At 37.7% G+C, this 18,677-nt stretch overlaps 1 protein-coding gene across 2 annotated transcripts in view; it reads left to right on the plus strand.

Moving 5' to 3' along the window:
* Positions 1 to 18,677, plus strand: part of LOC105147845 (Dual-specificity tyrosine phosphorylation-regulated kinase 2) — a 176,901-nt gene that overhangs the window by 151,712 nt on the left and 6,512 nt on the right. For both annotated transcript variants that reach the window (XM_087415914.1, XM_011059150.2), the window contains one exon: positions 17,836 to 17,980. In XM_087415914.1, the coding sequence (XP_087272040.1) occupies positions 17,836 to 17,980 (145 nt within the window). The remainder of the gene's footprint in view (positions 1 to 17,835; positions 17,981 to 18,677) is intronic.

Consider the following 18,677-nt stretch of genomic DNA (forward strand, 5'->3'; position numbering starts at 1 on the left):
CGCTTTCTACGAAGCAATTTGCCGCAATAGAAAATATATTCAGTTAATACGCTGGATGAAAAACAGAAGAGATTCCCAGAAGTGCCGCAATTTATTTTACTTTTTTTTTTTTAATATTTATATGCTTCTTATATACATTTCAATTTCAGAGTTTCCACAAGATTGGAAATCGGGGGAAATCAGGAGATTGTCAGGGAAATTGAAATGGTCAGAGGAATTAGGGAAATTTTGCAAAATATTCTGGAAAATTAAAATTCTTGAGACTTTAAGATGCGTACATCACACAGTTTTGAAATACTACAACTTGACAATTAAATGCAAGTAGTGTCAGTAACATTAATAGTAATTTGCATTGTTCCTTCAATAAAATATTTGACGGTTTCCAAATCAGGGCAAAAAAATGAAAACTTCAAAATATTATATCGAAAGTCAGGGAAAATCATAAACTTTTATCTAGAAATCAAGGAGAAAAGTATGGAATTTTGTTGATCCTGAATTCTTTATCTTTCAATTCTAAAATTAACTGTCGCACAATTCGCGCGAGTGTAAAATTTTTGCAGAATACGTGAAAGTTTTCGATATAACTCGATGTTACGGTACATTGTGGTAGGTTGGTTTATATGTTTTTCCAGCGTTGTACAATGAACGGTCGTCTGATTAGGCATGTATCGATTGCTTTGTCGAATCTCGTCACCATCCACGCGGAAACGCATAGCTCGCACAGGCGTTTCTTCTCTCGGCACACACACACACACACATACACACACACATACGTGTGCGCTACGAAGTACCGTTATCTCCATACGCACTTTGACTCCGTGCATATGTGGGTCTCGGGTGGTTACTACTATGCTAATGGAGATATCCGTTTATCCGTTCGATTATAACCTCCCGTTGTACGTTCGCGCGCGCGCAACCTTTAGATTGGTGTAGGTGATGATGATAATGAGAAATTGAATATCGCCGGCATTAATGGCAATTGTCCAAGTCGGGAAAGCGACATTAATATATACCGGTTTGTACATCGCTCGCGACCCAGAATCCCACTATTTCACCATGTTATCACCGCGCTTTAATTTTCGTATAAATATTGATTAGCATAAGTCGCGCTTGGATGACATCAAATGTCTAATAATTTCGTTGTCCCTGAAAGAAACGTAATGAGAATGAATGAGGGAAAACAATTACGAATATCCTCGTATAATAAGGGGAAACGGGGACAGTTAGAAATAAATCTCTTTCTCGCAAAACACCAGGCAGCCCACGATCGTAAATGCCTTCCCTTATATTCTCCCGCCATTGCTCCAAGCCACGAAATCCAGTCCGCCCATAACGAGGACAGGCCGCGACTAATTCTCAACGTTTAAATTTCTAATGATCCACGATCAACGTGCACGACTATCGCAACGTGCGAACACGCTTCCAGGCGGCTGTATAATCGGCCAAGGGGGGTATAAATATTCATTAGTCGGTTCAATTATAAGACCACCGAGAGTTACCGGGCTGCGTTATCGGTGTGCTAACGTGTGTAAGTACTAAACACATATTGCGCGTACGCGTTCGCAAGCAACGAGGGTATTCGCAAGTGTGCGTCGACCACGGCGACAAAAGGACGATGAACTGTACCAGTAGCGTCGTCGGCCGACCGGCGGTCGCGACGAGATAACCGGTTTTGGATATCAGTGAAATTGTCCTTGTGTACCTGGACTGTCCACCAACACGGTCAAACTGAATTCAAAGTGAACTGAAAGGCAAAGAATCTGTGTGCACCTACGCGCATCCGTTGCTTTCTGGGTGGATAAAGGAAACACCCATGTGCTAAAAGGAAAGTAAAAATGAGATAACTCGGATGGGAGTTGGCGTGGTAATTAGTGCACAAAATTTTTTTTAAATATAATTTTGTAATTAATCATATCATTCGTATGTAATGTTCAAATCCGTAGGCATTTCAATTTATTTTAACATCTTATTTCTTACATGTAAAAAAATATTTTATATTTTATAAAGACAGTCCAAATACTTAACTTATGTTAAGATTTTGTGTTAAATTTTTAATATATCCGAGCGTTAATTTAATATAATGTGATTATGTTATTTGAATGAATTTTGTGTAAAATTAATATTTAACATTTTTTTAGTGTTAATATAACAATTTATGATCAAGTGAACGAATAACATAAAAATTATGCTTTTAAAAAAAAATATATATATATATATTTATAATATATTTGTAATATATGTACATATATATACATGTATATACGTACACATACATCGTAATAATTTGTTTATGCTGTCGAAACTTTGTGTGGAGAAATATCGCGATTTCTTTTCTAGTTCTCGTGGTTCATATTAACGCACACATGAATCTGACTTTCTAAAACTGATTGTTTCACTAAAATCTCTTATTTTCCAAAGGAATTAGCTTGTTAAATTTATCGGATCATCATAGATTTCACGTGAGAATCATTTCCGAGAGAAGAGAGAAGAGAGAAGAGAGTTTTGATCGATAAATTTATCACGACTATATCCGACTGCATCGTATTCCGAAAAAACTATAACTTCTCGTGGCGTTAATTATAGCCTATCGCGATCATGGAGTTCATAGTACGCGCGATAGCTGCAGCTATCGTATCCCAGTATCGGAGAACAAGAAGAACGCGACAAGAACCAGGAGTAGCCGTCGGCCGTTGGTATTAATATCGTTCCATCTTATACTGAAGAAACGTTCGGGTCACGCGTGTCCCGTTAGCATCGAAGGGATCACGCCGGGGGTTAATGGAACCGTTCTGACGATTCGCCGCCGATTCTCGATCGTTAAAGGCTGATAACAAGTCAGGGCTGCCGTTACGCGGCGACGCGTTTCTTTCTCTTATATAATAGAACCCCGCAGACGTTCGTCTGTCGATCGATGGTCATTTCCGGCGGGCCGTGTGAGCGTGCGTCACGTGACTTCCGCCGTAAAGTCGTGCGTAACGTGTAACATATAAATACGCTTGTACATACGTGGCATGCATCCTCGTGTGCACCGAGTCGTACGAGACAGCACAACATATGCGCGTGAATGTTAACGAGATACGCGTACATCAATCGCTGGTAATACGCTTGGAATTTCGAGGTCTTCTATCAGAACAGCGCGCGTGCCTTATCTCTCACGAACGCATAGCGCTATCAATTCATTCCTATAATCGGATTTCGTCGTCGCAATGAATACCCTGGGCTATATTCATGCAGATTCCCACCCGAGTGCCATCCACTACTTCGATTCTGTAACTTTTAACGGCAGTTTCATCTGATCGTCAAAGACGTAGAGCATTAATTGCGCAATCTACGTTAAAAAGTGCAGTGTTTAAAATATCTTTGAAAAATAAATGTTTAATGATAAAAGATATTTCAATTTTTGAGTTGATTTATTAATGTTTTAAATCCAAATAGGTACATAATGTTTTGTTTATTGAAAAAATTTAACATTAAAACATTTTTAACGCCTGTTTCTACCAGTACATTGTAATTTTAATCTCGGTTCAATTCAAACTCTTCATTTTTTTCTAGTTTTAAGAATAAGAGAAAGATGAAGAGTAAGTTGAACCGAGATTAAATTAATATTGATAGAAACGGGGCTAAGTGTGTTTTAAAAAAAAAATGAGGACAGGAATAAAATATTTATATGTCTTAAATACTTTTTTTTTTTTAATGTGTATGTACAATTGGTTGACAAAAATGAGAGCTGGAGCGAGTCAGTTTCTGTCTCTTTCTATTCAACATAATATTGTTGGAAAGAGAGGGAGATGGCCGTCTTCACGCTCCCTTTCTCTCATTTTTGTTGGCCACATTAGATATACTATTTAGATACGGATGACGCAGTCCATGCTCTATATCTTTTGGATATCGTTGTTGTTGTTGTTGGGCATTTATTTATCATATATAATATCTACACAACGACAATATAACGATACTGATTCCAACTGTCGTTAAGAGTTACAGAATCAGGATACAGGTATCATTTTATCCTTATTGTTTACCGAATATTAAACAAGAAACATGATATCTGGAGAACGTTGGTGCGGATCTAAATGTATCCCTGAGGAGGAGAGAACTGTATTGTCGTTGTATACTTGTGAAATTAAAAAGTAAACCTCTTATGACACATTTCACAACTCGAAATGATCTTATACGCTGCATGTGATTTACGATGCGCAGTCTATGATTGAAAATTTATTTTGCTCCACTGCTTATCTGATGGATTTTTAATAAATGTTATGTTTTTATTTTAGAACGGGTAAAATTGATGAGTTCGATATATCAATATGATCAATATGGGAGGTTTTTTTTCAATTAGCAACTCGTTTGTGATAATTTCTAACTCGGTAATGAGAAAACTTTTAATGAATTGTACGATAAAGACAGGTTTGACAGGTACTAGTTGCTTACACTTGAAAAAACTACTGAGCACGGTTTTACTAATCTGTGTATTACTGTTTTATTGTGTGCGATATTATTTTTACGATAGAAATCGCGATTTATCGAGAACACACATTAATAACTTCAATGAAATAACTGATCAACACACCGTATCTTTGCAGTATTCATCGTCAAATGCTCAATTCATTAATGCTTTAGATCACAGTTTTATTCTCGAAGGACGATATTCGACGCGCAATGCGTTCCTTTCTTGGATATGTTTCTCCTTGAAATGATCATTCATTATTAAATCGCGATGCTCACGCGAGAAAACCGCGAAGTCCTTCCACAATGCGGCGTCCGGAACGTCAAAACCTTTCGAAAGCGATCCGCGCTATTGTGGATGATCATTGCGAAACAGCTGACACAATATCCAAAAGTCTCATGAAAATATGCATCGTCAAGCGTGCATTTTTTCGCATATTGGCGCATCGAACTCGTCAAACGCACGATGCGTGCGATACACGCTGTGTGAGAATTGTACGTGTAATTGTGTGTGTGTGTGTGTGTGTGTGTGTGTGTGGGTGTTTTCCCTATCGTCTATATTATACCTGTCATACCTAGAATTAAAAACTCTCTGTGATGGGTGATGGATGGCGCGCCTCAACGATCGTTTGCACATCTGTTTGCATATTTATCAGAGATCATTTCCAATTTTTTTACGCGTTGCAAATAACACAAGCAATAATATAATTTGCGGGCGATGGAAGATTATTTTTTATCTTTTTAGACGCACGTTTATTTCAAATCGGGTTTTATCCTCTTAAAATAAATAAAATGACTTTGCATTAATTATATGGAAAAAGTGACTTCAGTTGGTGATTGTAGATTATGAGATGCTGGTGAAAAGTTTCCCTAGACATAAAGTATGGACAGATTTTACTGTAATATCATTTGAAAGTTCTATTTGAATCTAATCGAGATAAAAAACATTTTTATCTACCAGACTATTAATTTATTGATAACTGCATCTTAATATTATTATGCATAAAATAATGAGATGAATTGATGATGTAAAAAAAAACATAATTGTTTTTAAAAAAATTATGCAATTTGCAATGTGCAACTACATATCTTTTTCTGAAAACAATCATGTTTTCTTTCTACCCCAATTGATTCATCTTATTATTACGTGCTTAAAAATATATAGTCACAAAAAAATTAATAGTTTAGATGAAAATACGTATTTTTCAGTCCGATTCAGAATAACAACAAATTGATGCTATAAAAAAATTTGTTCATTTTTTGTGGAGACTTTCGAATAGCATCTTATAATTTATCAAAATATAGTAGATTTAGCCAATTTGACCTTTTTCTCATATTTTAGCAAGGTGTTTTTATCACGTAGCAGTAGCAGCAGCAGTTATATAATTATATACATATTTGTAATATGTAGAATGAGAAGTCAATTTTTGTTCCTGTTCAGAAGCACTTACTAATCCCGCTAGCGTGCTTTCATAACACTGAACGTATATGCTCGATGTTATATTTAAATGGGAAAAATAATTGTCGCGATGCGGTTGCAGTTTCAGTTGCAATTGTTCCAAGGTGCCGTTGCAAAACGCATCGTTGAGACCGGACGATTAGTGTTTTCCGGTTTCTGAGGTTGAGTGTTCCGTTGTGTGTCAAGGCAACCAGCCTTGGCTCTATATTTCTTACAGACTTAGGCGAATCATTGTTTGCAATCGTTACGTAAATGTATCATCTCGATATAAATCGCTTATAAATCAACTTTTCGTCAACAACTAAACAGATTTAACTAGCGTGGTTGATTAAAATGCTAAGCAAGTATTATCGTATAAAACGATCGTTTGAAAGAAACCTTGAGAATAATTATATTGCGATCTACCATCAAGATTAGATTCAAGTAATTAATATCAAGTAATAAGATCTTAGTTATGCGTAAGATTAATATCGAGAAAAGTATCAGATCTTGAACTTTTCTTTGCAATTACCGTTGTAATACAGTAGTCACGTCGGAGAAATCACTTGTATCGATAATGGTTTGCGGCTAAACATGTAAATTGAACATTTGCATAAGGATCCTTATCCAATAAACATTTCCTAGCTGCGTAAACAATTGCCAAGGAAGAACCTCCGCATAGACCTCGGAAAATATTAAGGTCATAATTGCAGGTGTGTCGGAGTACAGGAAAACATTTGAGAGGCGTCGACGTGGGAAGGAGATTTGATCATTTCTTTTCCCGTTTCTTTTTCGGCATGGGCCGTTCGTAAAACTTTCCGGTCCGTTCTCCAGCTGGCTTCTTCTTGCAGCTGCGCCTTCTCGATCTCGTGTTCTCGCATAAACCACACTTCACGGGACTTCGGCAATCCAGAAGGGCATCAAGAGAGTGGCAACAGAGAAAGCTCGTTTCGGACTACATCGTGCGACCAATACTCGCGTACGTGTGTGTCGCTCACGTGAGTGTTGTATATATCAGTAGCAACGTCAACAGAACGGCGACACTTCGCTAAATCCGGTAACCGCATCACACGAGTGTGTCCCAAACACGTGACGCGTTCACATGTTCACAAGAAGGCCGTGTGCGACTTTTCCTTCGCGAGATCGTAGTCCGCATCCGGTTACATTCGCCCAAGTTTCTCGAATTGACACGTGAACAACGATAAATACCAGTCACCTAAAAGTATAATACTAAAAATTATTATTATTATTAGTTATTCCACACGAAAAATCCGCTCCACGCGAAAAATGTGCATTCTATTAATCTCTTCAGATCTCATTTTAATAAAATTATAATTAAAAAAATTTTTTTTATCAAAATTCAATTTATTTTTTATATTTCCTTTTAAAACTTCCCTGATTTATCAAACTACATATTGAACTCCTAACTAAATAATTTCATCAACGGATGTTCTTCAAATTTCACGCAAGATTGGAAGGAGTTAATTACAACTCCAGCATTTTACAGCACAATAACGTTAATTGGTTTTGTCATTACTTTTTAAAAGTATTAATTAATCTATTAAACCTTCTGTCAGAGAGCATCTTATTTCTTTTTGTAATGTGAGACAGCGTAAGCATTTTCTATAATTGTAAATAAAAGATTTGCCAAATGAAAAATTCTTGATGAGGCGAACTTTAGTGTTGGAGAGGCGACAGGTAATAACCCAACGAAATAATTGCTTCCCGATCGTTTGTGCCGTTCGAAGACGACGAAGATGAGGAAACGGGAGTTCAATATTCGGTCAAATCTTTGCTCCGAGACGGAAATTGTGTCGCCACGGCCTACGATGTGAACAACAAAGGTATTCCCGACGCGGTACGGCGCGCGATTGAATTTCAATACGCAGAAGTTGTTAAGCAATGAAAGGCTTCTACACAGGCTTGACGCTCGATTGTCTTTCCAGTTTCTATTGTCTGCGAGTAAAGCGCACGGGAAAAATTGTAATAAAGGCCTTCTTCTTGGATTTCACGAACGTAACGACTGAAGGATTCGTTGTCCCTCGCGAGCGGATCATTCGCCATTGAATCACGAAGATAAAAGTAGGGCAGGCCAGAAGAAACGGGGTACCATGGTCTCCAATCTTGCATTAAAATCATATCTCTCGAAATACCGGTTTCGATGACTGGTCGGGAAATGTATTCTTTATAAATCATTTATAGATATTCAAGGTAGGACACTTGGAAATTGATGTGAAAAAAAGGAAACGCCCGCTTGGTCTAGTCGCTGCCATGTACGTACGAAAAGGTTTCGTTGCCTTATTAAGGTGTTCTCGTCTCGTCTCGTCTCGTCTCGTCTCGTCTCGCGCCAATCCTCAGCAAAGTCCAGTTCGCCAAGAAGGACGGAGAGCCGGAACTCCGAAACCAGTTTATTATTTGAAACGCGCGCCGCGAGTACGCGTAAAAAGAAGCGAGGCCTCTACGAGTCCGAGATGTTTTCTAGCAGGTTTTATTTGAGGTCAGTTTCATCGTACAAGAGAGAAAGATGCGCATCGAAGCGCTATCGTTTCCGTAGATCCGATCTCCCCGACGTCATTGTTATTTTCCTGGAGAAATTTCTGGTCTTCCATAAATGTGGAATCGCCAGTTCGGGCGATCTCGTTCGTCCGGAACCACTTAAAATGATAAAACAGCACCGTATAAATAAATTTATAGGCCCCCATAAATATCGGCGCCGTGGCCGCGTTTTCCCATCTCTCGAGAGACTCTTTTTCTGCCGTTGTCTTTCTCGCCTTGCGCGAAACTTTTGTTCCAATTTATGCTTCACGCCGATTCCGGTACAGCAGTATTTCGATTTTTCATGAATAAATCATGTTACTGTTTATCTGCACATGAAACCGTGAATTTCGGAGGATTTGTTCTCTGCCGCGGTTGATGTTCATTGGAACGTGATCCATACACGATCAAATATACGTATGTTTGTTTCATCAATGCAATACGCGCGCATAACTAATATATCTACAGAGATGTATCTCAATAAACGCACTTTATTAATCCACTGTGTTTGAAAAGGATGATTGTTGTCCATCGCACAGATTGCATTGTTTGACGCTCATTTATGTATCCTGTGTTCCATGTGTAATTTGCATTTTCTTTCCTGAAGGATTGAAACACTTAAAAAAACGTAAAGCATCGTAAGATGGAAGTAAATTGGCCAATTACAATGGAAAACGTAAGACAATAATCTTACTGTTAGATATTAAAGGAGTAACGGCATCTCAGTCTCTTGAATTGATTAACATTTTGTTATGTTTAACTTTTCATATCAGACTGTAAATCAATCCATTTCTTTCGTCAATTTCAAAGTAAGCAACGTCTATATTAACATATACACTTAATAAATAATAAACTAAATTTGGATGAAATTTAATACACTTTCTTGAATTAAATTGTTTAATTCTACTGTTTTAGTTAAATTAATGACATATTGATAAGCACAGTGGCTTATAGATTAAAAATAATTGGATATAATTTGACATGATTTAACAGTATACGTCTTACTGTCTTACGTTTTTTTTATATAGCCATTCATTAGACTCTATAATTTTTGATAATCTTTCCGATAGTATATCTGAACAATGATTCCTCTTATCAGTAGTCTCTGTAACAAATACGCTTCTACATACAAATAACTCGCATCGAACATAATTCGACACAAGAGATATCGAAGCAGATAAAATAGTTTCTTAGAAATCTGCCTTCCGCTGAAGTGCAACACAGCGATATCCTCCAGAGAGGTGTTGCGTAATAGCGGATAGTACACCTATACGCGTGCGGTAACGTGCCTGATCATTTCTTACGAATTTGAAAAGCCAGGAGTGCGCAATTACAAGCCGCCCCGGACTCTCGTTTCACGAGTCATTGATTATTAGAAGCTCTACCATCACGTTAATGCCACAATCAATCCCGGCTCTATCGAGCAAACAGCAGCATAATCTCCAGTAATTCCAGGGAGAAATCTGCCAATCGCATCCTACGTGTGTTTTTATCATCGACTCCGTTACGTAATTATGAAATTTACCTGGAATACATCCGCACGAGTTCGCGCGAATACCAGTGAAAATACCGGTTGGCTAGTCGTGCTCCTTTTGCCGTTCAGAAAGGAAGCGATCAGCTATGTATAACTCTTATGCAATCCCGACCAAGATGTGCAGCACACGCATATGCGTAGGTGTGTCTATAACTTTCGATTGGGACGACCGAAGCGAGTCCATGACGACGACAACAGTCTGTAGGATTGGTTTGGCAAGTGTGTCAATAATAGTGTTGGAGGATATCATTCAGGATCTTCTTCGAAGCGCTTCTAGGGCGGAACCGCGCGTGTTCGAGCGACGGAGAGAAATTATAGATAAAGAGAGAAACAGGAAAGCGCAAAATGATATCATACGCTTTCACTGATTCGATCGGTACGTTTCTCAATTAACGCAAAATATCCTCAGGAATTAAGCGAGTTAACTAAATATAAGGATTGTTATAAAACGGGAAATCAGGGAAACGCCAAAAAAATTTAAGACGATCAGAGAAAAGTCAGGGAATTTTACAAAACTTTCTCGAAAATTAAAATTCTTGACTTCGAGGAAGTTTAATATGCGTACATCTACGTAGTTTTGGAATATTATCAACTTAGCAGTTAAATACAAACAGCATTAATAGTAATTTACATTGCTATGTTAAATTGCATTCTCAACAAAATATTAGTTTCTTAATCGGGACGAAAATTCAAAAAATTTCAAAGTATTATTGAAAACGTTACAGAAAATGATGAAATTTTGTCTGAAAAGGAAATCAAGGAAAAGTTATGGAACTTTAGGATAGGGAATTTGTGATAATCTTGTATATCTCGATTTAAACTAAAGTGAATTAAATGAAAGTAGCAAGTATGCGGATATAGAAAAGATCAAAGTTTCCAGAGGTTCACATATTTGACCTTTTTAACGAAGGGATGTTTTATGTGGTGCAGTTTCTTTTTCATTTATATTTTAATAGAATCGGTATCGGTAGACGATGTTATAATAAATTCTCCGAGTAATCGGTAATTGCACCGAGGGAGGTCGATACATTATAGACGCATTAGAAATAACGCATGATGGATCTCGTTAATTAATATACCAACGGTAAATCCGAGGATCGCACGAGTACATCCGACTTTAGTTTGATCGTAAACGCGAGAGCTCTTTAACTTCTTCAAAAGAATTCTCAATTTCTCTGTTCGCAATCCGGGTTAATTTGCACGATAAATATAGAATATACAGCTATTTTTTATGTCTATTTAGCTCCTTTATTCAACAAATGAAATTTATCGCACGTTGTTTTGACAGGAGAATTTATTCGCGAATATACTTTCTCTCAATAAATTCTCGCTGGTGCGTTGGTAATCGCAATTTAATTCGGGATATTTCTAAATATATGTTTACGGGACATTGAACGCAGAATTTGCTTTGGCAATTTGAGCAGACTTACCAAGTATGCTTAGTTCAAATTTTAGAACGTTCAAATAATAGCAGCTCACACACCTTGGTTTTATAATTGGCCGCTAGCATTCGACCAAGTGTAAGATTTGCGAATAATAAATCACCGATGGTCGCAAATTGATGCCGCGCCAAATCATAGTTACGAACCGCATCTGTTCAAATAATCGCTCACTACGGATTCCCCGTTAGAATACGCGTGTATTTTGGATTCTATTAATACTCACGTGAAATTAAGTCGTTAAAGTACGAATTAGTCGATGATTTATCACGCTTACTGGCAGACTGTTTCACTTTCCCGCTTTACAAGAGATCGTACACATCTTTGTAACAAAAACACTTTCTAGTTTACGACGGAAAAGTAATTTAAACAGTTGCTTGCAAACCAGCTAATCTCGGTAACGGAACACCGAAAAAAATCTTTACCCAATTTCAAAATTTAATTCCCATTCAATTATTAACGGAGACTTTGCGTTGGGATATCTTTTCTCCGTGTATAAATGACATTCACGTTAATTTGCGGATGAAATTATATCGCGATCTATTCTGTAAATTGAAGTAGAGCTATATATATGGCTAGAGAAAAGATATCGTTCTTTAATCTTATAATGATTTAGATATGCAAGTTGGTAGGTGAGGCGCTCCAAAGATATTTCAATTTTATATTACATTTTTTACTAGTATATTATGTTACAGTTAAATTTACGTTAGATATATTCTTATAAGATAGATGAATATAAAAATAATCAACTAAGTCTTCTGACATTTGGATAATACTTTTCATTTTTCTTTTTCGGAACAAGACTTTAAAGAAAACCATATTAGAAATCTATAGCCACACTCAGAAAAATTTCTATGATTAGAATATCATTTTTTGAAGTCAAGTAAATTTTTCTTTTCCTTAAAGATATTTTCACTTAAAAAAAAAATCAACGAAAGAAATGATTCCTTCAATTTAAACAGAAATCTGGATGCATCTCACTTAAAGGTTAAATTTTGTACTCGGCTGAAGAATTTATTTTACGAATTCTATTGTTTTCTAAATTATCAAACTGTATGATAAAAAAGTAAATGTAAAATTAGGTCGCGTGTGCAATCCTTTCGACTGTAAAACGGCACATGGCATCGTTTGTGTCGGTCCCTCTGGGCTATCTTGATTTCGCGTATAATCGGAATTAATTGACAATTTGCCGCTCGAGGGACTACGAATAGCCGGACCGTCGACCGGGAATTTTGTTTCGCACGTGGCCTCCCGAAATGGTCTTCGCCCGGAAGTTTTAATGAGTTGCATTCACGACAATCGCGAGCGTGCAGTTTGGTTCACGGCACGCGTGTGCCCCTTTATGATAATAGAACGAAAGAGTCACTCGTGTTCTTCAGCCATTTGCCGATGAACGGCAAATATCGTGCATACATCAATTCGCATTCGTGCTATTATCCTCTCGTATTGCAAGTGATTTTGAAGTGCAACGCTACCGCGTGAGTATTTGCCTGCGTATTTGCTGAATTAAACAAGGCACACAGTTGATGCTTTCAAGTTTCACGCGCGATTCGTGGGTGGATGAGATATGTTGATACACGTATCTAGTGGCTTCCGCGCGAGATATTCCTGTTTACCCAATCTGCTACTGTGTACATACGCAAGATGTATCGTGTATGTAGATCTCGTTGGATTTTGTCTGGCATTAATCGAAAAAGGAGAGCTTATTACTTGTATTTCTCAGGTTCTCTTTTTAAAAATATTGCTTGTGGATTTAACACCATGGGTTTGGATATAAATCAGCGGTTTTAAATCTACACTACTGTTGATTAAAATTAATATCAACGTGCAGTCGGAGAAAAAAGTCGTATCAGTAACTATAAATTTGTAATGAAATACTAGATTAAGTGAATACTAGATTAAGTGAACTAAGGAAATATATATATAGTAACATTAACCATATAATCAATTACAAATGGTAATATTACTATATTTTCTTAGTTCATTTAATTTATTTATTGTTCTTATTAAAGTTTTGTAATACATAGTTACAAATTTGTGTATGCATTTCTTATTTATTTTTGTCTTCCAAGTTCGAAACCTGCGTCCTTTATTGTAAATAGTTGAGTGGTTTTCTTTTTGGAAGAAACTGAATTCCGTTACGTCCCTCTGATGACAATGCTCATGCTGAATGACTTTAGAGAAAAGGTGTTTAATTTGTATTCCTTAAAGTAATTTCAACAATGATTAATTAGACAACAATGATTAATTACATGAGACAGAATATTTTATTAAAAAAAGGTTTTTATCTAAACTAGAAAAATGTAATTGTTATACTCGTATCTGTTTGCATGAAGTCCAAATAATTACTCAATATAGTTGAGTCACTATTTCACTACCAATTAATAGTGCGTACAATTTGTTACCGTGACTATATTTTTATAACATTCAGCACTACTTCAGTTTCTATTATTTTATAAAACTAATTACAGATACTTATAGTTGTCAGAACTATATCATTTTCTCTCAGTGTAAGAATTATGTAGATATGGTGTTAAATTCACCCCGACATTTCTTAAAGGATTCGATCTGTCCTTTCCTAAATAACTCGTTTCGCGCGTAACGTAACGTTTATCAGAGAGAAAAAAGGTGAAAAATCCATGACTCTCGGGGAAAGTGCGGCGCAAACATATACGATACGTCGCAATTAGCGTGGAACATGCGGTGAAAATGCCCCGCTGTTTGTATCCGCGTCCATTTAAATCGTTCTCAAGGCGTTCTTACGTCGTAACGGAACACCGATCACTCCGCTCCGCTCCAGGGATCAGCTCGCTCGCGCGGGTTAATGAGCTCCTCTCTGTGCGTACACCATGGTCGAGTGACGTTTCCACTCGGCTTCATGCTTCCGAGATACCGATACGCCCACGTGCCAACGTCAAGTCCCACGTATCCAAAGTACGTTGCGTAGGTACTTCAGCCGCGGCTGTTACGGGTAACGTAATCGCGAGGCAGCGGTGAACAGCTGCAGCATCGCGTTGGCGCACGCGGCATTAGAAAGGCGGCCGCGACTGGGAGATGTCACAAGGTAAACCGCATAACATAACTGGGATACACAGGGAGTTATTGTGCATGTCTACTATCTGCGCGATCGGTGGGCAATACTACGGGCTTTACCGGCCGGCGGCTGAAACCGAGCGTGTTCGAGCGTCCTTGAGAAAATTTCTCCCCTGTTGTTGTTCGTCACTTTCATACCGTATTCTTCTAAAAACCGCAAAGCTTTTTCAGCGACGATTCATTTTCAAGAAGACCGTGAGACTGTGTCTCGTATGAGATTGTCCCCCCCCCCCCCCGTCAGGTTTCTTGTCTCTGTCTTGGATTTTCGAGAGTCAAAACGAACTTGGTTGATCGATCCACTGCGTCGAGTTTCAGTAGCGAACAGCCTCCGTTGGTCGATAGAGAGAGAGAGAGAGAGAGAGAGGGGGGAGGGGAACACGAAAGAGCGCGAGAGACTGCGATCGATCAAGTACATCGAGAAAAAGAGAGGACGGGAGAGGGAGGATGAGAGTGAGAGACTGGTATAAGCGGGGCGAGGTAAACATAAGATTACAATTTATATGAGCGGCCTCCGGATCGCATGGTTATTCACTCGCGACTTTTTATTTATGCCGCTGTCCTCCCATCTCCTCTCACCCCGCGTGAAACGCATCCGCGTATCGCCGATCCGAGCCGTGCACAACGGGCGATAATAATTTTTCATTACACCAGGTCAGACGAGAGAGCCGCGGTCACCGATCAATTCTCAGAGATTCGTATTTTAATTGGAATCTGGGGATTTCACCGCGCACAAAATTAATGAAGCAGAAATCACGTCTGTACTATGACGTGATGCTATGTCGGACGATGTGAAGATCGTTCGATTAATCCGTTACGATTATAGAAAGAACTATTTTGCTGGATACAAATTTGAAAATAATTTTGCTGGATCGTAAAAAGGAGGACGAACAATGTTGCAAGATATGTTTATATTTTAGCAACTATACTATTAAATTCATAATTTTAAACTATATCCAATTTGAGTTCTTTTCAATCTAGATCGCCATTGTGCTTATATGACGTTAATTTAAGTAAAACAATGAAGATAGGGTCGGTCCACATCTTCAGATAGACTATGTGATATAATTTACATATTAGATAAACAAAAGAGTGAAAGCATCTCTTATGCTTTTACTCTTTTGTTTATCTAATAGGTAAATTACCATACATAAACAAGAGGGTATAGATAAACAAAAGAGCATAAGAGAGTAAGATGATAAGACAGTAAACTGAAGTTTATCGGAAAATGAGACAATCCAGTATTAAACAATTTAACTCCAAAAAATGTATTAAAGACTCTTAGTTTATTATTTACTAAGTGCATACATTAATATAAATGTTGTTTACTTTGAAACTAACCGCAGATATGTATCGACATTCACATTTTGACACATGTAAAAGTTAAAAATAACAAAATGTTATTTAACTTAAGGATTGGAGTTACTATTGTTCTTTTATATCTAATAGCGTAATTTGAATTTCCAACGGAATATTATTTTGATGGTTTAATAAAATCATTTTCAAATTTCAGCAAGATTCTAGAATCGTTTCGGTCGATGAAAGTCTATCGCGAACGTTTCGGTCGATTGCGTAGACGTAACGCGATGTAGAACTAGAAGGCAACAAGGACGAGTGAGAGCATTTGCGGATCGTCTGGCGACCCTTTAATAGGAATTTATGCCAACATTCGCCTGACCTTAATTGCCGCCAGCCTGATCAATTGGCGCCAAATCGCGTCATTCTTTGTTATAACTTCGTAGGACATAGATCAAACGCTAGCGCGAAGAGATCTGTTTAGAATAATCGACATTAATTAAGATACAGCGATCGTTACGTCAAATGCGCCGAAGAGAACTCTTGTTATTCCAATACGAATATTTTACGTATGAAAAATTATATGTTCGCGATGCTGTACGTCGAAGGTAAACGTCAATAATACGCGAAGCGATATGCGGAGCCATTGAATACATTCATACGAAGTCGCCACTTCGATACTTTCTCATAACGTCACGCATAAATACTGTTAACAGTGCTACATCTGGAGCGAGGTGAGCGTGGATATCCACCTCGGCAAGGTGTCTGTTTCCAAGATACTCGAATCAAAGATTGAAAATAAACGCGTATATCCTCTCGCATAATTTCATTGGAATAAATAAACTAGTCACTTTTCTCGATATTATGTTTGTGCAAAATTAATGAGAAAACAGGAAAACGTTTTATATCATCTCGAAATGTTTATATGATTCTCAGATATCATTTATATGATTATCAGTATAGAATACATTAAATTCGAAAGGTATTTGACCTATACTAAGAAGACGCCAAGAAGATGCTACAAGTTGTCGCGATAATTTATCGCTTCGCCATTAAACGCGTTCCGCTGACTTATGTCGAGATATTTTCTCCATAAATATATATTATACTTGGCGATGCTGGACACTAAAAGTTGGCAACAGCATCCGAAATCGATTACCGGCGTTCGATACCAGCTAAATACCAGATAAATATTTAACATCGGTGGAAAGACGCGCGAGGAAGTCTAATGAAAGACTGGAAACTCCGACGCGAAACAACAGTAGGGAACAACAGTAGGCCTGATTGTCATTCGAGATGCATTCACGATCGGTGATTGCCCTTGGCTGTTGGTACGGAAAGACATCGCTCCGCCGACGAAATGTTTTAATGGCTCTCTCGGCAGTGAAGAAATAATTGTCCGGGTCACTTCTCGGTGTCGTTAAACTTGTTAAATCGGGGGTCAGTACATCACACAGTCACATACGTACACGTGGACATATCATGGATGCGCATTCATCGTGCGTGCCACTTTCTTTAAAAGATCATACCGCGCCACTTTCACGATGCAAAAAAAGCTTCGATCGCCACGGAAGCGATTCGGGCAATTTTAACACGAAAAGGTAAATTGAGGTAATTGCGGTGTTATTTCCTCACGTCGATAAAATTATGGCGGAGAAGGTACGTTTCTTCGAGAAGGATGCGATTGATATAATACAATATATGAGAGATCTCTGAAAAAGTTTGCGTAAAAAGCTAAATTTTCTTTTGAATTCGGAGATGTGTCTCTTAAAAATTAATTGAATATATTCTCTCTGCATTCTTCTGAAAATTCAACATTTACCCTCAACACGCGCCATTTGATCAGGTTTATTTTTTTTTTGTTGAAGTTTTATGCTGAAATTATAGCGAATATCCTTCCTCTTGGGAAACTGAATGTCATGTACCTTAAAAAATCGAGTCACGTGGGCAGATAAATTTGCGAGCTCGGGTTTTGTTTAAATGTTGGCGTTATAAATTTTCATAAAACGCATTTCGACAAACTCGTAGGTAAAGAAAAATCCTTTCGTCTGTTTCAGAAACTGCCGTCTTTTTTCAACAGCAAGCCGACGCGAGTGGACAAGACGGACAACAATAATGCGAACAATTCTAACAGCACGAGCAACAACATCCACAATATGCCGCTGCATGAACCCATCAGCGCAACTTCCCCCGAAGTATACGGTACGTGAGAACTCTATGATTACGTGAAAATCGCGATACCATATACGGCCCCAGTGTGGGGAAACGTGCCGGTCGTGCCGAGCTATCATTTAATACACCGTCGACCGAATTGCGTATTTAAGACGCCGCGGATACGCATTTGAGCATACGGAACGCGCTGTTACGTTGACGTGAATTGCAGGCAATATAGGATTACATATGAGAGATGTTATTCATACTTCTGGGAAAAGCGGTTCTCGGTTTACTTGGCGAACAAATAAGTACAGCTTTAATAAAACACAGTTTAATAGAAATTGGATGCACGGAATGCATTATTTAACAAAAAAAAAACGAAGGAGCAATGCAAGATGCAGCATCGCAAAAATGCATAATTACCTTTATTACTAAATCAAAAGAAAATGCGTTTCGATCCTTGGTCTTCATCAATTATTATATTTATATTAATTTTTTAGTTTATAATTTAAAATAATTGATGAGAAAAAACTAAGTATGGGTTGAAACGTATTGTTTTGATAGTAATAAGAGTAATTATTATGACATTACATCTTGTATTGTTCCTTTTTAGATCATTCTTTTTAAATCTTGCTTTACAAATTAGGAGACTGTAAATATTATTTATTTGAAATTGAGCGCTTTCTGCAACCGAAATTAATCAGAAGGTCTGTTTTCTGTGGCTGAATCAGTGTACACTTTTGGA

Source organism: Acromyrmex echinatior, chromosome 19, assembly GCF_024713525.1.
Source record: "Acromyrmex echinatior isolate Ae372 chromosome 19, ASM2471352v2, whole genome shotgun sequence".
In the NCBI taxonomy this organism is placed as follows: Eukaryota; Metazoa; Arthropoda; class Insecta; order Hymenoptera; family Formicidae; genus Acromyrmex; species Acromyrmex echinatior.